At 48.5% G+C, this 24,452-nt stretch overlaps 1 protein-coding gene across 1 annotated transcript in view; it reads left to right on the forward strand.

Annotated features, from left to right (window-relative positions):
* The window catches only part of LOC143386534 (endothelin-converting enzyme 1-like), a 30,855-nt gene that overhangs the window by 1,899 nt on the left and 4,504 nt on the right, over positions 1-24,452 (forward strand). Inside the window, 9 exon segments of the mRNA XM_077108093.1 lie at positions 465-507; positions 6,168-6,233; positions 7,184-7,375; positions 11,749-11,891; positions 13,308-13,422; positions 16,977-17,087; positions 19,048-19,146; positions 19,869-19,946; positions 21,508-21,611. Of these exon segments, the coding sequence (XP_076964208.1) occupies positions 465-507; positions 6,168-6,233; positions 7,184-7,375; positions 11,749-11,891; positions 13,308-13,422; positions 16,977-17,087; positions 19,048-19,146; positions 19,869-19,946; positions 21,508-21,611 (951 nt within the window).

Here is a 24,452-nt window from a genome sequence, read left to right on the forward strand (position 1 = left end):
CCATGTATCTAGTAATTTTTAATTTCATGTTGTAAATGTAGAAAATCTGTTGTAAAGTTTTGCTTTCTGTTAATTTCTGCAGAGTTTAGTTTCTGCTTTGATTAATAGTTTGGTAAATTTATTGTTGAGGCTTTATTTACATAGATAATGGCCAAATTTTCCAACTAATTTTAACTTATTCTAAAATAAAATGAATTTTGGGATAGCTTATTGATAAAATTATTGACTTCTAAAGTGTGAACATTCTTAAAATACTTTACTTTTTTTAAGGTTTAGACTAAGTTCAAAATTTAGAAATCTGTTCACAGCAGCAATTTTTGCTTACAAGTTACAATAATACATATGCATGAGTGCTTTAATTTATTCCATAGAGCACTGTGCTAATGTCAGGGGTTCAGCTGAGTGCCTTTTGGTTTGTTTATTTTTGTTCTGATTCTTGGTCATCAGTTGTTTCCTTTATAAAGGCTGCCTTGCAAAATCAAGCTGTTTATCAGGACTGGAATGAATGTAAGTAGGTTAAGTAAAAGTTTAAATCCGCTACTAGGAAACAAGTTTTTATATTGAGTAGCAGTGTCATTGTGTACATAAAAACTTTTTTATTGCTGCTTTTATGCGTTCAGTATTATAGGTGATAACAGTTTAAGAGCTGAAAGTGTGGTCTTTATTCTTAATTTGAGGCGACATATTATTTGGTGTTGATTCAAGAAACAATGTAACTTCCATTCCGTATGACACAGATTTATAAATACGATACTAGTATTAAGGTGAAGTTAGTAAGGTTAGGGAAGCTGAGCAAGTTGTACAAAAAATATGGAATTGAAGGTGAGCATTGTATTAGTGAGATTTGATTAAATGGACAAAAGGTAGAAACACTAAAGAACCATAAAATATTTGACTGAAACCATGTAGGAGTATTAATCTGCCTTGTGATTACAGTTGGATGTAACCAAGAGTGTTTGAATGGTAAGGCACCAGAGTTCACTCCTTGAATGCAAGGTCTGTGATTCTTGTGCATCTCTGACCCTAGTGCCTATAATCCTCGCTAGATGATGACACTAACATGTGCCATTGTAAGAAAATTAATATATTTTTTTTAGGGTTAGAAACACTGTTTACAATAAACACTTGTGGAACAGATTAGAATAAACATTCCTTTTCAGATTGAAGAATTTGAGATTCTGTTGACAGTGAAGTACTGAAAATGCTCATTTACCTCTTAAATCTGGGAGTAATGGGTTTTTGGAGAAGTATTTTAGGAAGATTACATTATAAGCAGGTGATGTATTATGAAATTGTGTTTTAGGATGATTAAGAGTGACTCTTGCTCAGGAGTTAAATAGATATGTCACAAAAGCCCAATGTAAAAAGTAACTCAGGAGATATAAGAAAAAAAAATAATTATAAGGATGGTGGAGAAAGAAGCAAAGGGGAATCAAAGATGCTGCTAGTTTACAAATCTGGTTGACTTGGATGATTATAGTACTACTTGTGGTGTTAGAAATATTAATAAGGATTGATATTGTCCATAGGCATAGGAGGAATAAATGAAAGTTATTTGATGAATTTGGCTTTAGATATTGTGTATTTTAAGTGATGGCAAATTACTAAAAATAAATGCTTTCAGTAGAAATTTGGAGGCTCAGGATCCAAAATGCAGAATTGAATTTAAAACTGGGAATGTGCATTTGGAAATTTATTATCCATAGAGGACAAAATCACAAAACTAAACGAGCCATTCAGGGGTTACAACATAAAATCAGAGCACATAATGAAAGGCAGGTGCTTTCAGTTTTTAAGGTTTTTTTTGGAAACAGAAGTGAAAGTATATAAAAGAGAGACCCAAAGTTTAAATCTGAGGGAGGCCAAGTGGTTCATAAGGTTTGATGTCTTAGTGCAGGGATGGGGGAAATATAGCCCATGGTTCATTGTCTATTTTCATAAATAAAACTTATTGAACACTGCCACTCCTACTTGTTTACATATTGTCTATGGTTGCTTTTGTGGTATAGTAGTAGAATTGAGGAGTTGGTATGGAGAGCAATTGAATTCTGATTGCCTAAAATATTTGCTGTGTGGTCCTTTACAGCAAAAGTTTGCTGACCTCTGCTATAGAAACGTAAGAAATGAAGAACAAGAGCATAGCCTTTATTTTATATATATATAAATATATATATTATATATATATATATATATATTATATATATATATATATATATATATATATATATATATATATATATATATATATATGATGCTTTTGGTAACCGGAAATATTTATCCTGTGGACAAATATCCACTGAGAATGTGCTTTGTGTCTGACACTGGGTTTTGCTGGTATAATCTAGGAAGAGGCTGGGTAGCAGAAAATTAATTAACCAGTATGTAAATGGTCAAAAATGGAAATGGTGAATGTAGAATTTTATTTTATGAATCCAGAAATAAATGATTAGTAATTCAAAGTGTATATAAGGAAGAATTTTTTTTAAATGTAGGAAAAATATGAAAGGAATATTTTTACAGAGTTTCTCTGGAGAGGCAGAGTGTGTTGCCATTATAGGAATTAATGGTCTAAGACTTGAACACAGGGAGTACATGGGCCTCATTACGGGAAATGAATAGAATTGTTTGTGGAATTAAGTTAAGAATAGAGATTGCTCACATAGCTGTTTTTAAATAGCAAATTGTGTTAGGTAATCAGCAAAAATTCACTAAAATGTACTTGATAGTTATACAGAAACTGCTTTATTGGTACTGACTTATGGTCGTAATGGGTATTATAAAAACAAACAAACAAACAAAAACCCTTTGTATGCAGTTTTCACACTGGTATAGCATTGTATCTTTTTTTGTTTAATGTGTAAGTGCAATTGTAATATTTTCACCTTTTTTTCTAACCACCAAACCCAAATATAATTGCCTTGTTCAAGAAGAACAGCAGCAAGAACTTTATGAGCTCACAGAGCAATGAGGTGTACTCTTACTGAAAGGAGGAATATGTTTGATTGCTTTTCTGTCTTCCTTCTAGATAAAAATGGAATATTTTATTTGTGTGACTGGATTTAGGTCTTTCTAATTTATTTGTTTTCTGTTTGTTTCATGTAAGTGTATTTTGTTTGACTATATTTCCATCCTTTTTCTGACATTTGGATTTTCTTTGGACTCCATTTTAGGTTTTTTACTGACTTTTTAACAATGCCTCTGTCTTTTGTTTTGGTTAGCTTCTTTAGATTTTAAAATACATCATTAACTTTTCATAGACTATTGAGAGTTAATATTGTACAACTTCACATAAAATGCAGAAATCTTTTGACCTACGTGTCTGTTTACCTTATGGGTCCAGTTGCTCATCTCCATGCTGTTATTGCCTTGTGTATTATATTTAAAAGCATTGTGACTCCTATGAGATAATGTTATTTTCCCTTTAAACAGCTGTGTTTTAAAGACATTAAAAGGAGAAAGTCTTTTTACTTATTGATGCTTTTTTTTTCCTTACTCAAGATCCAGGTTTCCCTCCGATAACATTTTCTGTCAGCCTGAAGAACTTCTTTTAGTGTTTTTTGTACTGAAGTTAGTTGGGAATGAATTCTTAAGTATTCTTTTACTTGAAATTGTCATTATTTCACCTTTATTCTTGAAGGATACTTTTGCTCTCCCTGTTCTTCTGTCCATGCCCAACCCGATCTCCAAGCACTTTAAGGATGGTTTTGCCACATCTGTTAGCATCCACAGTTTCTGAAAACAAGTCTACAGTAATTTGAATTGTTCCTCTCTATGAAATATATCCCTTCCTAGTAATTTTTGAGTTTTCTCTTTAATTTTGGTTGTCAGCAATTTGATTATGATATGCCTGTGTTTGGTTTTCTTTGTATTTGACCTGTATGAGTTGGACTGAGTAGAGTCTTTAATGGGCAAGTTTGTCACATTTGTAAATTTTCTGGGGGGTCATTATGAAAATATTTTTCCTACTCTGTTTTCTCTGTTCTGTCATTACTATCTATGGCTAGCTTTTTAATATCTTCCCCTTAGGTCTCTGAAGCCCTGGTTATTTTAATCTTTTCTTCAGTTGAATAATTTCTGTTCATCTGTCATCAAATTCACTTATTCTTTTCCCTGTTGTGTCTCTTCTAGGAAATTTTATTTTAGATATTTAATTTGCTGTTTAAAAAATGTTTTTGTTTTCTTTTAGATTACTGTTTTTTTCATTCATTACCTTCCTGTGTCCTTTCCTCATTGAGCACATTTATAGTATCTGTTTTTATGTCCTTGTTTAAAAATCTTAACCTATCATTTTGAACTTACTCTCTGTTGACTATCTTTTCCCTTGAGATTGAATCACATTTTTTACCAAGGAATTTTAAATATTATCAGTGTTATTTGTGGAAATTTTGGTTTCTTTCAAAGGTTGTTTTCAAGGGTTTTTTTTATTTCTTTGTTTTAGTGAGCCTTTAATTTTGTTAAACTCAAATTCTAACTTGGCTGAGGATAGCACCTGCTCAGATCTCTGTCTGTTTGTCTGTCCTCAGCTGCAAACTGGCTTGGGCCTGTCCTTTAATGTGGGCTTAAAGACTGGGGAAAATATATACCAGAAATTTGGCTTTTTTTGGTGGGGGTGTCTTTTTCCTTTTGGAATTCTGTCCTGACTTTTTGGTGATTGTGGCTGTCCTGGCTGGGTCCTCTTTTTCTTCAGGCCAGGAAGATAATGGGTTTCCTGTTGTAATTGTAATAGCTTGAGGTTATGGATGCTTGCCTGCTGGACAAAGCTTTTGGAATGGGAAACTCACCTGTTCTGGTCTCTAAGACCTATTAAAAAGAGCAACTCATTCATCCTGGTACCCCATATATACTGAGGATTAACTGTGTTCCTCTCTTTCTCCCTCCTTCCCTCCTTCCCTCCCTCTCCCCCCTCCCTGCCCTCCAGGATTTATTGAAGCTATTTTTAGGAGCTTTCTGGACCATATTGAAAGCAGAGTTCTTCTCGTCACTTTTAGGATTTCACCTTAATCTTTGTAGTCTGTCCTTAAAGATAATACTCCTTTTAAAAATAATAATAATTATTTCACTCATTCTTGAAAATTTACTTAGATTGCTTGACATCATTGTTTTATTTTAGATATTTGGGGTGTGGGTAACAGGGATTGAATTTAGGGGCACCACTGAGCAGGCCTGGGCCAAGGAAAGGGTGTGGCCTCCTGGGGTGGAGGGAGACCTGCCCTGGGCCGAGGCAGCAGGCTCTGGTTTCTAAGCCGGGGTTATTTCTGGCAGCCCCAAACAGTGAGATTTTTATAGGCAAGAGACTATGAGAGGGCAGACTACCCATCTTGGTGGGCAGCTCATCGTGGGCCTCAGAAGTGACGAGTGATATAAACTTCTGTGCACAGCTGTAGCCACCTCTTTGTCCCCTCCCTTAGCCTCTGGCTCTGTGGTGCTGCTTGGAATGCTTTTGGTCCATCTCTCCCACCAGAGCCTGCCCAAGGCTGAGGAACAGCACACCCAGGAGAGCCCCCAGATTAGGGGTCATAAAGGCTTAGTTCTCAGCCCCCAACTGTGCCACACACTCACTGTGTGACCTTAGCAAGAGGCTCAACCTCACTGAGCTACACTTCCCTTTTCACCCTAATGAACTATATAATAGCAGCTACCCAAGGTGCGTCAAGGTATAGCCAGAAGGTTCCAATGGTAGCCACCAGGAATTGACCCTCCTCTGCCTGCCCCACTCTCAGGAAACCCTGTACTGACACCGTCCTCTTGAATCCTCATTCCATCTCTGAAGGTTAGGTATTATCTCCCTAACTTTCTGGGCAAGGAACCTGGGGATCAGAAAGGTTAAGTAACTTGGGTTAAGGTTAAGTCACCTGTGTTGGCTCCTCGCCACTTGGGAAGGGTTTAGAGAAGTAGGGTGCATTGCTGAAGCCAAGGGGTGTTTAAAGAGGAAGGAGGCTCTGTCCAGCCCTCAGAAAGGCCCAGGTCCCTGCAGCTGACCCCACAGGTGGGCAGGAACGTGTCTGTCTTATCACTGAGTGATCCCATCTGTGACTTCGGCTACCAGCTTGTGCTCCTGCTGGAACATGAGCTGGTCCTCGGTGCCTGGTGTGAGAAGTCCTGGGGCAGGCAGAGGCCGCAGGAGACACACAAGCAGGGCCTTCCTCTCACTCTGCCTCCCTCTTTAGGTGGACCAGTCTGGCCTGGGCCTGCCCTCCAGAGATTACTGCCTGAACAAGACTGAAAACGAGAAGGTGAGTGCGTCTTTGCGGTGGTTCTCCCACCGTGTCCTCCACAGCATACCTGGGCAGGTCTTAGAAGCTGGGGGAACACAGGGGTATCACTTTCCTGATGGGCAACAGGCAGCCCAGGCAGGGGAGGGATGCCCCCAGGCTTGCTAGTTCATATGCAGGCACTGTGGGCACAAAGGGCAGGGGTTAGGTGTCATTTGTCCCCATTGTAGAGAGGTGGCAGTAGCAGCCCCCACCATTTGAGGGTCTCAGACCTTATATATACCTCACCTCTAACCCTCCCAGTCACCCCAAAGTCACTCAGCTTCTCTGAACATCATTTTCTTCATCTGTCAAATGGATATTCATTTTACCTTGCCCTATACAGAGGAAGAAATAAGTCTCAGACACAGAAGTGACCTCTTCAAGGTCACACAGCCAGTAAGTGGGGAGATCCAGAGCCACAACCAGATCACCTCCAACCGCTCACAGCTCTCCCTTCCCCTGCCCGGCCCACTGAGGTTCACTCACCTGTCCACGGGGCTTGAGGTCCAGTAGGAGAGGGAGACATTACTTAACGGACCACCCAACTAGATGCCAACTGTATACATTGTGATCAGGGCAGAGGGAGCCGAGAAAGGACTTGATTCAGCTCTAGGGACGTGGTGGCAGAGGGTGGTTGAGAAAAGGTGCATTTCCAGAACAGGAAGATGGCTGAGGACGAGCCCTGAAGGCAGGGCCAGAGCAGCAGGGGCCAGCCTCAGGGACCTGTGTGTGTGCAGAGGCGGTGGGCTTTACCAGGAGCGCCACGGACACCAGTGAAGACACACAGCGCCAGAATCCTCCCCAGAGCTATTTTCCAGCATGTTTCCTGGGTCCCATGCACAGGGCCGCAGCTGGGCCGGCCTCACCTGGCCCACTGGGTGGCAGGTGACAGCCACTGACAGACAGTTTGGGGGTGCTGGGCCCTACAGGTGCTGACTGGATACCTGAACTACATGGTCCAGCTTGGGAAGCTGCTGGGCAGCGGGGATGAGGACGCCATCCGGCCCCAGATGCAGCAGATCCTGGACTTTGAGACGGCGCTGGCCAATATCACCATTCCCCAGGAGAAGCGTCGGGACGAGGAGCTCATTTACCACAAAGTGACGGCCGCCGAGCTGCAGGTACCCTGTGCACCGGCTACTGCAGGTGCAGGGCCACTGGAGTCGGACAGGGCTCTTGGGGGGAGGGGTCATACCAACTTCATCATGACCATAAAGCCACCCTTGGGAGGAGGTGTTTATGCCCAGGTTACAGATAAACTGGGGCTCAGACAAGTAAGATTACCTGCTAGTGACCACAGAGTGCAAAGGGACTCCAGAGCCAGGCTTCTTCCCTCGCCGGGCTGCTTCGTGTGACAGCGTTTCCCTAGCAGCTCCATGGTTGTGATGTAAGGCTCACACGGACAGGGGCATTCCCAGTCATCCAGCACAGAGCACTAAGTAAAGGTGGGGTGTGGATTCCTACGTTGCTTCTCCCTTTGCTGAACAGGAGATGGAGAGACATGGTCAGGTCCCGGAGGCTCCTGAGGGCAGGGGTGCTGGCCCTTGGACTCAGGCTTGGCTCAGCTCTTGACCATGTACCTAGGCAATATCCAGAAGCGTAACGGGGAGTCAGACCTGCACTTTCTGTGAAACTGTGTGAGTCACCAGAGACCTGCTGTCCCCTCTGAAGGTCAGCCTTGCCGAGGCTGCCCCCTGGTGGCTGCTCAGGCCTCCAGGGCCTGGGGTGGACTTTCTACTGCTTCCTTCTTTCTGGCCCGTGTGCTGTTGCTGACCCGCTTGTCCTGGGCCCTGTTGGTCTCCGAGGAATGAGCAGAGTGGTTCCACGTATCTCCCAGTTCCTTGCCCTCAGGCAGGAGCACCTGGTGGCCCTTGCTGTTCTGCTGGGGCGGACCCTGCGCCTGCAGTGGGTTCCACTGGCCAGTCTTCTCCCCGCTCCTCACCCATCCATTCCTTCTTCCTTCGAGGAGGAAGTTCCTGCCCTTTTTTCCTCCTCCATCTGACAGATGTATCAGGAGCCACCTTGGGCCCTGCTTTCCTGTGCTTCTGGTCTAGTGGGGACACTAAGAAACAATCCCAGTCTCCCTGCCTAGTGCTGTGGGCGAGAGAAGCAGGACGCTGGGGCCCGGTGGGGAGGGGCTGGGGAAGCTGAGTGTACACCTGCCCCGCGGGGACCTTGGTGTGTGCAGGGCCTCGTAGGCTTCATTCCAGAAGTCGTGCTTCCACTGGGTTTCCTGGGTGAAGTGTGTGTCCCTCTGGCCCCAGACAAAGGACTACAGCCAGCCCTGCTCCACCCTGGCCTAGTGGACAGCAGTTTGGGAGTGTTGAGTCCCAGGGCTGACCGGATACCCGAACTACATGGTCCAGCGGGGAGGCTGCTGGGCCCCGGGGGTGAGGGCGCCACCTGGCCCCAGATGCAGCAGATCCTGGGCTTTCCCCACCTGATGCTTCACCCTGTGCCAGGATCCGCCACCTCAGTTCATGAAGCTCTCGTGAGCCCTGTAACTGGTGACATTCAGGAAACTAACCCACTTTCCCAGGTCTTTGCCCCAGGCCATGCAGTCAGGTGACCCTGATTGTTGGACCCAGTTTGAAGGTCTCATCACACACCTCTGAATTCTGTGGCCACCGAAATGTAGAGATTGGCCTGAGAGTCTCCTGCTAGGGAGAGGGGAGGCTCTGGGCCACAGGGGAGGCCAGGCAGAGAGGCCTACGGCAGTCAGCTCTGGGGGCAGGGTCGCTGACCCCATCTTAGGAAAAGGATAGACAGTGCCCAGAGCTGGTTCCTGCTGGGGACTCTGATCTAGGCCTCCTAATGCCCAGCTCATGTCACCAGCTCATGTCACAGCTGGGCGACAGGGCTGTGCTGGTGCTTGCTGGCTCAGGGCCCACTGTGTGCTTCTCTTCCCAGCCCTGTGGGGGTTTGCCATCAGTGTTGGTGGGAACATTCACCCAGGGATGATGCCAATCAGCCCCCTACTGAGACCTGGTCTATGACTTGTACCAGCACAATACCGCCTTTGGGAGCTGCCCCCGCTCCATCCCCAGCCTCATTTGTCCTTTGAGATCTTTGTTCCCCAATAGATACGATGTCCACTTAAACCCAGGAGCAGGGGCTGGGGTTGTGGCTCAGTGGTGGAGCGCTTGCCTTGCACGTGTGAGGCACTGGGTTCAAGTCTCAGCACCACATATAAATAGATGAAGGTATTATGTCCATCTACAACCAAAAAAAATTAAAAAATAAAAATAAATAAACCTTGTCATGTATGTAAGAAATAATAATAAATAAAAATAAATGAATAAATAAACAAACAAACCCAGGAACAATGGCCTTGGGGTGGAGCCCAGTGGTAAAGCCTGTGCTTACCTGCTCAAGGCCCTGAGATCAATCCCCAGCACCCCGCCAAATACACCCACAGTAAGCCATATAACCTCAGGAAAGTCACCTTCCCTGATCAGCAAACTCAGCCTCTGTGAATTGGGGGTCTTGTGGCTGACTGCCTGTCCCAGCAGGCGGGGTGGATCTTAGGTGGCTTTATGGGTACGGTTTTCCTGTATGAAGGGAATGCATTTCTCACTTCCCGTTTTTGTCTTACATTTCACCCTTTCAAGAGAATAGAGAATGGGGTTTGAAATCTGCCAGGCCCAGGGTCACTTTTGGTGGGTCTTAAGCGATGATCGTAATTTCTGGGATTGCTAGCTAAGTCAGGTGCCCATCCAAGTGACTGACATATAGAGGCGTCTTTGCTAAAAGACGAGATATGCAGCCCAAAGCCTCATGTTCTGTAAAACTGCACACTAAAAATAACTGAGCGTGTGGGGAATACAGGGCCAGAGCAGACACATTGTGCAGCTCTGCTTGAGGAGGTGACACCAAGGGACACATGCCAGCATTGAAGCCCGAATCCTATGTGTTTGCACGTAAGTTGGGCCACTTGGGCCGGCGTCAGGCTCACAGAGACAGGTGGGGGTAGGAAGTGGAAAGCACAGAGTTCAAGTCTTGCAAAAGTCATCTGCAGCTGGGTGAGCCACATCCCCAGGCCTTTTTATTTTTCATTTTGAGACAGGGTCCCACTAGGTTGCTGAGGCTGGCCTTGAATTCGAGATCCTCCTGCCTCAGCCTCCTGGGTTTCTGGGATTATAAATGTGCAAGATATTTTACCACAATTTATTTTTAAAATGTTGTAGGACTTTATAACAAAAATCTGCAACCTCAAGAGGGATAGCTCGCATGGCTGGAGGCTGCTGCTGCAGGAGATGCTGGCCGTGACGTGGAGGTGTTGGGGGAGAAACCTCTGCGCAGGGCACCTTGGGGTGCCAAAGGGAAAGCGAGATCTGTTGGGAGCTGACAGTTATGAAAAGCCAAGTCTCTCTTTGGAAAGCCCTTGGGTACAGGGTCTTTTTTGGGTCACCTTAAAACAGAGCTGCTGGGGCTGAGGTTGTGGTTCAGTGGTGGAGCGCTCTCCTAATGTGGGTGAGGCACTGGGTTCAATCCTCAGCACCACATAAAGATACATAAATAAAAACAAAGGCATCCTGTCCACCCACAACTCAAAAAATACTTAAAAAAAAAAAAAAACAGAGCTGGCGCATGCTGGTGCATGCCTATAATCCCAGAAGCTTAGGAGGCTGAGGCAGGAGAATCAAGAGTTCAAGGCCAGCCTCAGCAACTTAGTGAGGCCCCAAGCAACTTAGCTGCCTCAAAATAAAAAGGGCTGGGGGTGTGGCTCAGTGGTAAAGTGGCCCTGAGTTCAGACCCCAATAACTCCCCAAAACAAACAAGTGCAAATAGCCGGGGGCCTGGTGTGTGCAGGGCTGAGCTGCAGGCCTCTCCCTTCTTGTTGCAGTCATCACCAACTTTGCTGTCCCAGCTCCCCACTCGGCAGCCTCACTTGTGGACCACAATTTACCCCCGCAATGCTGGCCTTCCTGAATGTTGGATCCTCTGCAGCAGACTGCTGCTGCTGATACTCTTGTTGAGTGGGACAGTGCTGGCTTCTGTGTGTGACCCTCCCAGTTACCAGATACACGGGACTCATTGTCATGATGATCCCTGTTTTTCATATGAGGTGCTGAGGCACAGATGGGCACATTAACTTATTAAAGGTTGCACAGCTTATAAGCAAGGAAGCTAGACCAGGAGCCCAGTCCAGCTCCTGATTCTTAACTGTTAGGGGTCTGAGGCTCCATTCTTCCTCTGTAAATGGGGATAATTGTGGCCACTGCTTGGTCAGTTGGGCAGTGGCACATGCCACATGGGAAGGGCGTGGTGACGGTGGCGGCTGCTGTGCCTGCTGCTGCTGCAGCCTCTCCTCCCACCCTGGTTCCGCTTCAGATGAGGTTTGCCTCTGGCTCCTGGGGACGCTGCCTCTGCCTGGAGCTCCATCAGCACCATGGTCCCAGGGAGAGGCACAATGACACCTTCTGAGGGACACCCAAAGACGGGGCTGAGGAGAAGCCACCCTCCAGCCTCACGCTGTCCCCTTCCCTCGCAGACCTTGGCACCGGCCATCAACTGGCTGCCCTTCCTCAACGCCATCTTCCACCCCGTGGAGATCAACGCGTCCGAGCCCATCGTGGTCTATGACAAGGACTACCTGGAGCAGGCCTCCGCGCTCATCAACGCCACGGACAGATGGTGAGGCCGGCAGCCCTGTTGGGCAGGAGGGGCAGGAGGCGGCAGGGCGGCCGGACGCAGGGTGCTGCACCCTGGTGAGCTTCCCTGAGAGGCAGCAGAGGGTGCTGGTCCCCTGGGCAGCTTCAAATCCTGCTGCCCTCAGCCAGCTGTGTAGCTGTGGCATGTCCCTTGTCCTTTGTCGGGGTCATACTGTCACCCATAAGATGGGGATCAGATAGCACCTACCAAGCAGGGGATTCAAAATGATTCATGTTTTAACACCGTGCCTGTCATGGAACAGGACTCCGCCAATACCACCCATAATTTTTGGTTAATACTTACGGGTTTTTTATTTTATTTTATTTTTTTATTTCAAAGGCTTATAAAAATGTTGAAAATTACAGAAAAATAGGAAAAATGTAAAATTATTCAAAATATTACTCTTGGTCATTTTGGGGGGTGTTTGTGTGTGTGCATATCAGGGAGAGAAGGTGTTAGGGAAGGGAGGTTTCCAATCCATAGCTCTTCTTTCTCATTAACGTGACTAGATGGATAATCTACTTTTCCCTTGACTTTTCATTTTTATTTTAGTAGTAGGAGTACTGATGATTGAACCCAGGGGCACTTAACCACCGAGCCGTATCCCCAAACTTTTTGTATTTTATTTAGAGACAGGGTCTCACTGAGTTGCTTAGGGCCTTGCTGTTGTTGAGGCTGGCTTTGAACTCACTATCCTCCTGCCTTAGCCTCCTGAGCTACTGGGATTACAGGCATGTGCCACCGCTCCAAGCCTTGCCTTGACTTTCATTATGAATATTTCCCAGTGCCATCCCAAACCCTCTGTGAGGATCATTTTTATAGTTGCATAGTATTCCGTCAACTGTTCATACAATATTTGCCACACTCTCCCCGTAGTCAGGCTTTTAGGGTGATTCCGGTTGAGGTTAGATGTTCAATATAGTGAACATCTTTGTACTAAGGTAACATCTTTGCAAACATGACTCAGCCACAGATAGGTTCCTGTGCCCTGTGGGTGGGGGACATGGGAACGGTCATTCATGGAAACCTGGTGGCCAGAGCTTCCTTTCCTGCCCCTGCTGCTCTAAGGCCTCTACTTCCTGTCTGGCCTTCAGCAGGGAATGGCAGCCTCCTCCCCACTGTAGCATACACCACCAGGCAAGTCTCTAGGCAGCAGCTTCACAGGTTCAGACACAAAGCAGCTAAGCAGCAGCATGTGTTGAGCACTGCTGGTATGCAAGTGATTGCACTGGACACTGGGGGGTTCTAGGTGGAGCGCCAGGCGTTCCTCGGAGAGTTACATTCCATGTGCTTGGAAGGCAGCCGCCAGCCGAGCACCCAGATAGGCTAGGAAGGAGGCTGGGGTGAGGCTGTTCGGGAGCCCCGGGCATTTCTGAGCCAGCGGTCCTCTCACCCCAGCCTGCTGAACAACTACATGATCTGGAACCTGGTGCGGAAAACAAGCTCCTTCCTCGACCAGCGCTTTTAGGACGCCGATGAGAAGTTCATGGAAGTCATGTACGGGACCAAGAAGGTGAGCTGTGACAGTGATTCCCAGGTTCATGCTGAGCACCTACTGTGTGCTCTGCCCTGGGTTGGGGGCTGGAAAGACCACTGTACCCTCAGGGCTGTGGCACTTACGAGGGCTGAGTCTAGGAGGAGAATGAAGAGGCCACTGAAGGGTCCATTTGGGGTCATGGGAACACTGATGGGGACTTAGGTGGCTTAGAGGCTTCTGGAAGGAGGTGGTTAAGCCAAGCACAAAGAGGAATCTTAGCAACTCAGCTGGTTTGCAGAGAAGGTAGTCTCTGTTCTGACACTCCAGCTGTGGAGATGTCAGCACTCTCCTTATGTAACTGTGACTCTAAAGGTGGGGACTTCTTCCTCAGAAGCATCAAACACATCAAACACCTGCTCACGAGGGTTCCCTGATTATTATCCTCCCTGTTTGTAGTCGGGGGAACCCCAGTCCAGATCCAGGCCTCAGGTTCTCTTCGGGGCAGGAGTCCCAGGCCCCAGACCCAGTAAGCTCCACCCATCTTGAGTGCCCCCAAACCTCTGCGGGTCCTTCTGTAGGAGGCCCCAGGCCTCCCTCCTTCCCGCTGGGGAAGCTTGCCTCCCGTAGGAATTCTGATGCCAAGAATGAGGCCGTCACCTCTCTTTTATGCATCCAGCAAACAGTTACTCCTGCACTGTCACATGGGCCAGGCCCCAAGCCCAGTGTGGGAATACCAAGATGGGTGGGGTGGGTCTGTGCCCAGGAGCCCTGCCTGCCTGGGAGGTGCCAGGGCTGACCTCCCTCATGTACCAAAGGCTCAGAGAATGGCTGGGTGTGCCCCGGCTGCAGAGCAGGGGAGGCTGGGCAGAGATTTGAATGGGAGGTTCTGCTTCTTATCACACAGCCTTGGGCGGGTCACTTAAATGGGCCAGGGACTCGGTCTTCCCATCTGTGAAAAGGGGTGACTGATCCCTGGGCTCCTTTTCCTCAGGCCGTAAAGTCGGTTCCAAAGGTGGAAGCTTCTGCTGGGTGCCTGGCCGGCTGTCCTCGTGCTACCTGCCTACAGTCTACAGTTCTTGTTGGGAGGAGGGACCCCTCTCCACTCCCTGCTGGGCTCCTCCGGTTACAGTGAAGAAGTTACAAGTCGCACAGCCTCTTCAGGGGCCTCTTGGCCCCTCCTTTTCTGCCTGGAGGTGGCCCCCATGTCAGATGAATGCTGCCTGACCCTTTCTTTTTTCAAAGAGTTTTCTCCTCATTCCAAAACCTTTGTCGTAGCCAGTCAGAGTGGCCTTTTTGCGGGAAGTCACTGGAGCCAGACTCTCTGGGCTCAAGCCCACCACAGCCACTTGCTCCCTGAGTGCTCCTTTTGGGCCAGTGACTTAACCTCTCTGTGCTTCATTTCTCTCCCTTAGTCTCCCTGGAGCATTCTAGGCGTGGGGCCTACACACCCTGGGCACTCAGGCGCTCAGTGCTGTCACGGCTGTTAACATCATTACTGCACCTCTGTCTCCTGCTGGATGTTCTGGGCATTTCCACAGAGTCCTCAAGGGCAGGCCTGCGTTTGATTCAGCTCTAATTCCTGAGAACTGGCACAGTCCCCGAGCAGGGGAGTCACTCAGGGGACAAATGCATGTGTGTAAAGTGAATGGGCTTCTCCAGAGACGCGGGCAGAAGATGAGTAAGAATCTGCCCGTGATCCAGCCGTCAGAGCCTCTGCCCATCCTCAAAGTTGGAGGCTCCCTAGCTGTGACCCACTATGTGCTCGGCCTCAGCATATCCAGGCCAAGTCTGTGTCCAGCTGTGGGCTGCCCAATGACTGGCAGGGCAGCGGGCAGGAGGGAGAGGGGAGCAGAAAGCAGCCATTGGAAACGGACACAGGTTGCGACAGCTAAGCAGAATCCAGGGGCTACACTTAGACTAGAATGGCCTTCCCTTCCTTCTTGACTAGAAAAAAAAAATTTAAGTCATAATTTACATACAATAGAGTATTCAATATACCTGGCCATGGTGGCACACTCTGTAATTCCAGGGAGACCCTGTCTCAAAATAAAAATTTGAGACATAGACCAGTTTAGTGTGATGCTAGGGTGGCCCTGGGTTCCATCCGTAGCACCCCATTAAGAAAAAAAGAAAGAAAGCCCGCCTAGCATGTGTGAAGCCCTGGGTTCAACCCCTGGCACTTAAAAACAATATGCACACACATATGCATAGAGTGTGGGTGAAGGATACAGTTGGTTGATTTGTGACAATGAAGTCGTGTGTGTGACCACCAGCCCAGTCAGGACAGAGAAGGTTTCCATGGCCCAGTTACCCGGCATGCCCTCGGGCCCCTCCCTGCGTCTCCCCGAGGTGCTGCAGATGGGCAGCCGAGTCCTACGCTGCCTGCCTGGCTGCCTGGCTCAGTGAGTCTGTGGAATTCATCATGTTGTGGCATCTCTGAGTAGCTGGTTCCTCCGTGCTGCCAAGTGGTATGTCGCTGTAGAAAAACACCACATTTTGTTTATTCATCTGTCTGCCGATGTGCATTTGGGTTGTTCGCAGTAGGGCTGGTGTAAAGCAGGCTGCCCCAAGCTGGTTGTCACGCCTGTTCCTCAGGGTTAAGAGGACCCTGCAGCTGGACCGGTTTCCATAAGCAGGGTCATCACACCTGGTCATTCACACTCTCCATGGGGGGATGGCCAGGCAGGGGGCCAGTGGGCTGAAACCCTCCCAGTGCTCTTTATCAGCTCTTTATCTGGGGAGCTGCAGCCCAAGACCATTTCTGGTTCATACTGAGGAATCCTGTGGGCTAGCACTGCTTGTGGGTGAGACTGAGGAAGAACCAATTTAAGCCCCGTGCAGTGACACACCTGTGGTCCAAGCTGCTGGGGAGGCTGAGGCAGGAGGATTGCAAATTCAAGGCCAGTCTGCGCAGTGAGCATTGAGAGACCCTGTCTCAAAATAAAATATAAGGAAAGAGCTGGGGTTGGGGTGGGCGTGCGGCTCAGTGGTGAGGCACTGCCTGGCATCCTTAGCACATTAAAAAAAAAAAAAGCCGACATTGAAGTTTTGCGATGTCACTGTGGCCTTCTGTCTCTAGGAGGCTGTAAATGGGGCTGGGCCCCTGGCCTTCTAGGAAGGTTCCCATTGCTCAGGTGGATGGGCAGCTTCCCGAGGTTCTGCGCCTCCAAGATTCCTTGTGTCCTCCAGGAAGCAGGACCAGGTGGAGTTGGCGGGAGCCCTGGATGGAGGGCCAGGCATGTCAGAGTTCCCATCCCTGTGGCACCCCTGTCACCTACTGTCACCTGCTGGACCAGTGACTGCCCTTACTAAATTTCTGCTTCCCGTCTATCCAGTGGCTCATCCCTGCCCGCTAGGGGTGCTCAGTGGCAGACCTTCGTGAAGTGCCAATCATGGAGACTGGCACTCAGGAGACAGTAGGTGGTGGCCATGAGGGGTGTCGGTGGCCTAAAGTAACTTCTGCGGTCAGAAGAGGTCTGTCTCCCTGGAGTTCTGGGGGGAAGCACAGGCCCCCGATGGCGCCACCTCCCAGGCAGGCCTTGGGAGAAGGAGGACTGTGCCCAGTGACCCTCTGCGCTCGTGTTTTCCAGACCTGCCTTCCTCACTGGAAGTTTTGCGTGAGTGACACGGAAAACAACCTGGGCTTTGCCCTGGGCCCCATGTTTGTCAAAGCGACCTTCGCCGAGGACAGGAAGAACATAGTAAGTACCTCCCCTGTGGACAGAGTGGGCATCGCATCTACTGGGCGCCCCCCACCCCAGCCTGACAGCCCACACTCTGCTCTGCCCTGGTCCTTTCCTGCTCCAGGCCACAGGATCCCGGGGCCTTCTTTAACTCAGAGGCCGTTTCCTCAGGCTGCAGGGCGTGACTTGCTAAATGACTTCCGTGGTTGAGGCCAGGCCAGTTGTTTGTGTTATTTAATTTGATCTTCCCAGTGACCCCATGAGGCTACCACAGCCATCTCCACCTCCTGGGTCTGCGAAGGACCCCACCAGGTAATGTTGACCTGGAAGTGACATTTTTCTTACTCTGAGGGTGACAGAATTATTCAAGCAGGTAGAGGATCATCATGGCTGAGTGCTAGGGAGACAGCCAGCCCCCAGCTCAGATTCTGGCTCTGTCACTTGGCTGGGTGACTTGAGCGGTGTTCTCCCCTCACCTGGGACATGAAAGTGGGGCTGTCCCTTCTGCAGAGGGGTGTTAAGGTGAGACAGCAATAAACCACCAAGTCGATCTTAAAGCAAGAGATGGAACCTTTATTCACCAGTTGATGTCTGGATCCACCAGCTGGCGGGCCAAGGGCCAGGCTGCTAGTCCACACCCTTCGACCCCTCCCAGGGTTCGAGCACACCTTTTGTAGTCCAAAACCATATTAACATATAAGTGGCTGTTGCTATGATTCAGATCCATAAGCAAACATCATAAGATCTAAAATCATAAGCACTAAAGAGGGTGGGCCAAAACGTCCCTAGTTGAGAACAAGTTAAAGAATGGCTACTAACATCTACACCTCTGACAGGGTAGCTTGTCCAAGAAAAATGGGAACTGAAGAGGGGACACTTTTACGTTGTATAAGAATTGCCATCTGTGTCGCCTAACATGCCGTGCTAGGCAACCGCTCACTGATGGGTGCAGAGACGGGGCTTTCCCACGGGAGAAGATTTTCTTACATGATGTGGGGTCTCAGGGCAAAATGGAATCTGTGTGGTCATTGCCCACACAGCCTGGCCATAACAAAATGAGATGCTACACATAAAGAACACCTGGCCCAAAATAAGCTACAGTCAATGGCAGCGATAGTTTATCACTAATGGTATTGTTTGCGTAACTAGTATCTGTAGTCAAGGGGCAGCATTGCACTTCCAGTCTGCTGAGGCAGGGGCTGGGGTGGTGGCTCAGCGGTAGAGCCCTCGCCTAGCACATGCGAGGCCCTGGGTTCAATCCTCAGCACCACATAAAAATAAGTAAAATAAAAGTATTGTGTCCAACTACAACTAATATATATATATATATATATATATATATATATATATATATATATATATATATATATATATTTGTTTGTTTGTTTGTTTTGTTTTGTTTTTTTAATCTGTTGAGGCAGAATCTGAGTCCAGGTCTGTCTGGCCCCAGCCCCATGGCTCTTGCCTTCCCCTTCCCTAGAATCTTCCATCTTCTATCTTTGGCCCCCGGGTCTGCCCTGCATCGTCACCCTCAACAGCTGCCATTTGTGCCCTGAGACCTTTCTGAGTGCCTCTCAGATCAAGTTCTCTGGGTGTTAAAGCTCTATTCCATCAAAAAGGATCCCATCAGCCTGGGAGAGGCCATGTCTTCTGGACGGCTCCAAAAGAGCACTCTACCACTCTAAAGGCTCCGAAAAGTCCTCCTGCAGACCTTTCCGCTTCCCCAAGGCACGTCCAAGCTCATTCGGCCACAGAGACCAGTGCATGGAAGGCCCGTCTCATCTCGAGGGATGTCTGTCCATGTTAGGAACATGGTCTGGAAGCACAGCCATGGCCACCCTCTTAGCCCACTCTGCAGAACCCGAGGCCTTGAGCCAACCTCAGTTTGACCTCGGGTCCAGTGTCATCCTGCCTGGGGCACTGGTTGCATCCAGGGGGCCAGTGCCCAGAGCTGAGGGTGCAACATCTGTCTCCTCAGGCCAGCAAGATAATCCTGGAGATCAAGAAGGCCTTTGAGGAGAGCCTGAGCATGCTGAAGTGGATGGATGAGGACACCCGGAAATCAGCCAAGGAGAAGGTGAGGCCGCCCGGGAGCTCGGGCCACCCAGGCTTCCTGCACCGGGCAAGAGCAACAGAGAGAGAGCAGGGCTAGGAGAGGCCAGCCTGTCCCCTGGGCACGCATGGATGCTGTCCTGCCTTGTGACCAGTCTAGCAGGCTGGGGGGACAGCCTGAAGTCCAGTGTCACACATCTCTTGGCTGAAGGTGGACAGGCAGGACAGCACGCACAAGAGAGGTGGACCAAGCCACTGTGGTGCTTGCTCCCTCCACAGCTCCCAGTCCCCCAGCAGTAGGGGACAGAGCCTCAGAATCTCAGAACCTCATCACCTCCCAAAGGTTCCAACACTTGAACTTTGGGGACACATTTGGACCATAGCAGCTTCCCTTGGGGAAGCAACATTTAATCAGAAACCCAAAAGATTAACTGGGGGCTGGGGTGGTGGCTCAGCCGTAGAGCGCTCGCCTAGCCTATGTGAGGCACTGGGTTCGATCCTCAGCACCACATAAAAGTAAAAAAAAAAAAAAAAAAAGATACTGTGTCCACCTATAACTAAAAAATAAATATTAAAAAAAAGATAACTTAGGCAAGGGGGGAATGTTTCCAAAAAGATGTGAAAGCCCTAAGTGGGGAGGAGCCTGATCCCCCGCCCCTTGGCATGACCCTGAGCCCAGAGCCCACAAAGCTGGGGCCAGCTGGTCAGCATCGCGGGTGCTCAGTCCTCTGTGTCCCTCCCATCCAGGCGGACGCCATCTACAACATGATAGGCTACCCCAACTTCATTATGGACCCCAAGGAACTGGACAAATTGTTCAACGACGTGAGTGGCTTACGCCCTGCTATCCCAAGTGCCCACTTGGGGAGGGTCCAAGGTGGGCGGGGCGCCCAGGGCTTCTGGAGGCAGGGAGGCTGACCTGGCATCATGACAGCGATCAGGGGATTAGCTCAGCGGGAGAGCACTGGCCTCGCATCATGACTCCAACTGGGTTCAACCCAAGCACTGCATAAAATGGGGTGGGGGGAGGTAGCGGGGCTGAGGTTGGCTCAGTGGCAAAGCGCTTGCCTCACACACATGAGGCCCTGGGTTCAATCCTCAGAACCACATTAAATAAATAAAAAAATAAAGATATTGTGTCCATCTACAACTAAGAAATTTAAAAAAAAATAAAAGACTTGGGGAAGCAGATCCTAAAAGGTGCAGTACCTGACCCTGAGCCCAGAGCCCACAGGGCTGGGGTCAGCTGGCCAGCATCGTAGCCCTAAAACACCACGGTGGTGGGGGGAGAAAGTGAAGCCCCTCACACCCCCGCTCCTGCCCCAGAACGGCCACCTGTCTTCAGGGTCGTACCCCAACCTCCTCAGAGAAAATTTGGAACTCAAATTTTGACCTTGAGATGGGGATGGGAAAGAGGAGGCAGCCATCCCAAATGCACAGTGAAGCTCCACTGAGGCGGAGGGGGATTACTGCCTCCCTGCTGCCAGAACCTTCGGCACATCACCCCTTTAAGTGGGTTGTGATTTTGCCCCAAATGATAGTTTGCTATCTTCTCATGAGTGAAATTCAGGCATTTTTGAAATCATAATAACCTCTCATCATGGTTCTATTTAAAACCTAAGACTATTAAAATTACTTCTGAGAATAGGAGACTCATTCCGCAGCCATGTTTCTTGAGAATACTTTCAGACACCCCAGGGTCATCCTGATGCAAGACCCAGAGTCTCCTGGAGACAGCTCAGGCAGGGCCCACAGACAGGGGCCTGCCCCTGAGGGCCCAGTGTTTTACCACAGCCCTTGGGTATGCCATAAAGATCTGGAGTGGACCTGAGGGAGGGCTTTGCACCTGGTAGGAGCTGAGAGGCCGGGCCCAGGGGTGGGGGGTGTGATAACGCCTGTCCCCTGACATTTCAGAGCCAGATTCCAGTGTAGTTCATTAAATCTGTGCTGTCCAATTTGTTAGCTACCAGCCATGGGGGGCTATTTAATTAATCAAAACTTAAGTTAATTAAAATTTAATTACACTAGCACATTTGAGATGCTCAGTAGCCACCTGTCACCAGAGTCTACCATATTGGCCAGTGTAGGTGGAAAACACACGGAGAACACACCCATCATCACAGTCCTGTAGGACAGTGATGGAGATACTTCTTGCTCAAGGGAACCACTGATGGGGCATCCTGCAGCACTGTGACACTGTCAGGTGCCTGAAGAAGACAGTTGTTGCTGGGCCCAGCAGGTTAGAAGCCTCAGAGGGGCAGAGCCTGCAGCTCTGAGCCCACACTCTGGCCCTGGGCCTGCCTACCCATCCCTTCACCTCGTGGAGTCTGAGTTTCTGACTTTCCTCTGGGGTTGCTCCCATCTGTGTCTCTGCTTCTTTCCTCAGTACACGGCAGTTCCAGACCTCTACTTCGAGAACGCCATGCGATTTTTCAACTTCTCATGGAGGGTCACCGCTGACCAGCTCAGGAAAGCCCCCAACAGAGACCAGTGAGTCCCCCAGGCCCGGCCAGGAAGGCCTTGGTTCCCCACCATAGGGATGCACCCCACTGAGCTTGCCTTCCTCACCCACTGTCAGGTGCCAGGTGTGACTGTCACAGAGGCCCTCTTTTCAAATTAAGAAACCAAAAGCCGCTGGGTGTGGTGGCACATGCCTGTAATCCCAGCAGCTCAAGAGGCTGAGGCAAGGGGATCGCAAGGTCAAAGACAGCCTCAGCAACGGCGAGACACTAAGCAACTCAGTGAGACCCTGTTTCTAAATAAAATACAAAAGAGGATTGGGGATGTGGCCCAGTGGTCCAGTGCCTCTGAGTTCAATCCCCAGAATCCTCTGCAAAAAAAGCCAAAGTAGAGCCCATCCTGGCCCCAGTCTGGGTGCCCCAGTGCCCAGCCTGTTGGCAGAGTGAACCTGGCCTCTGAGGCCGAGGGGGCCTGGCACCACATCCCAGCTTCATGGCCTCAGCATTCAGAGCCTTCATTTCATTATCTTCGAAGTAGCAGGGAAGGGAACTGGTTCTTGGGTCATTGAAGCAATCCAGTGTGGGAACTGGGGAGAGCCAGGCCCTGACAGGAGGCCCTCCGTATGGGTGAGTGTCCCATAACTCCTCACAAACAGGAGCAGTGGTTTCTCCCACTGTCCCACTGAGGGCTGGGAAAGGTTCTATATGGGCGCTGATGACCCAGCACTTAACACACTGCAAATCCCACTGTGCATCAGTGTCCCCTGGAGAGCAGTTTCAAAAATAGTCTCCAAGGATGAGGGTGTAGCTCCACGGTAGAGTACATGCCTAGTACTTGAGACCCTGGGTTCCCTCCCCAGCACTGCCAAAAATGTGAGGGGGGGGTGTGGGGGTTGCCTCCTGACGTTTTTTTGTTGTAGTTTTTGGTTGCGGGGGCTTTTGCAGCAGGGGGTAGGGAGTTCCTGAGGATTGAACCCAGGAGTGCTTTATCACTGGGCTAAATTCCCAGCCCTTTTTAATTTTTTATCTTGAGACAGGGTTTGACTAAGTTGCTGAGAGCCTCACTAGGTTGCTGAAGCTGGCCTTGAACATGTGATCCTCCTGCCTCTACCTCCCAAATTTGCTGGGATTACAGTTGTGCACCACTGCACCTAGCCATAGCCTAACTTCTACCCCAGATCTTAAGTCAGAATAATCTGGAGAACGACCCTTCTTTTTAAAATGGTCTCCCCAGGAAAGTTAGATGTAGTCAGCCCGGTACTAGTCCCTCCACTCCTGAAACAGGATAAATCTTACCAAGTCAGAACAAGTCCTCTTTGCCTCTGGCGCCCTCTTGTGGGCAATGGAGGTTCAAACATCTTTTTCCTCCAAGTTTTCCATTGTCAATGAGGGTCCCCCTAACAAACAAGAAGGTAGGTGGACCTTCACCTTCAGAATATGGCACAGACACTACTGCCAATTTACCTGGCTTCTTAAGTTTTAGATTAAAAGTTTTCACTTAAACTTGTCTTCTAGCCAGACACAGCAGTATTCATCTGCAACCCAAGCTACCCAGGTGGCTGAGGCAGAAGAAGCCAAAGTTCAAGGCCATCCTCGGCAATTTAGCAAAGTAAAAAATAAGGGCAAGGGATGAAGCCCAGTGATAGAACACCCCTGGGTTCAGTCCCCAAGGAAGGAAAGATTAATGCATTATGGAAAATCTGAACCAGTCGTGGTGGTGCACACCTATAATCCCAGTAGCTCAGGAGGCATGGGCAGAAGTTCAAAGCCAGCCTCAGCAAAAGTGAGGTACTAAGCAACTCAGTGAGACCCTGTCTCTAAATACATACAATATAGGGCTGGGGCTGGGGCTTAGTAGTCAAGTGCCCCTGAGTTCAATCCCCATTAACCTCCTTGCCCTCCCCCCAAAAAAATATAATATGAAAAATCTGAAAACTTATTCATGAACTTTTCATACCCTGTACACTAAAATCATTGATCTGTCTTGCACTTTTTGGATTTTTTTACATAATTTTTTACATAATGGCTCATGCATTGGTCCTTTGGAAAATAGTGTTTTGCCAGGCATGGTAGCACACGCCTGCAATCGCAGCAGCTGAGGAGGCTGAGGCAGGAGGATCATGAGTTCAAAGCCAGCCTCAGCAATTTAGCAAGACCCTAAGCAACTCAGCAAGACCCTGTCACTAAATACTATATAAAAAAGGGCTGGGGATGGGGCTCAGTGGTTACACACCCCTGGGTTCATTCCCCAGTACAAAAAAAAAAAAAAAACAGAAAAGAAAAAAAATTGTGGTTCCACTAAGATTTACAGATTTTCCGCTCTCATATACTGCAGCCAAAAAAAAAAAAAACCACATTAGTTAACATCATAGTTGACCTCCTGAGAAAAATCTTAAAGTACTGGGAAGCTATCAAATTCATGATGGTCAATACAAGTTTTCCAAAATTTTAATATTTCTTTGAAACTTCATTTTTCTTGAAACCTCAGATTTTTATCATTGGTAATAAATGACAAAATGTGAATTAGTTCCCCTGAGGTGCTAAGCTTCCTTTTTCATTTTCAAGAACATGTCTGCCTTGTTGCCCAAGTCCAAAATTCCATGGCTGGTCGGTCATCCGAAGAGGATGAGAGAGACCTGAAGCACCACGTGGGTATTCCCCATTGGTCACACAGGATATTGAAAAGACTGGTACTTGGGGGTCGAGATTTAATGGAATTAATGATTAGGCTACTTTTTCCTGGGTGTTGTCAACGAAAATGACCCGCTGGCTTGTTTTGGTTGGAGCACCTGCTAGGAAAGGAGCAGGTGGCCACTAGGACTTGCCCGGCCCCCTGCCCAGGCAGCAGCAGTGTCATTCAAGGTTGCTTTTG

The sequence above is a fragment of the Callospermophilus lateralis genome, unplaced genomic scaffold, assembly GCF_048772815.1.
Source record: "Callospermophilus lateralis isolate mCalLat2 unplaced genomic scaffold, mCalLat2.hap1 Scaffold_1348, whole genome shotgun sequence".
Lineage (NCBI taxonomy): Eukaryota > Metazoa > Chordata > Mammalia > Rodentia > Sciuridae > Callospermophilus > Callospermophilus lateralis.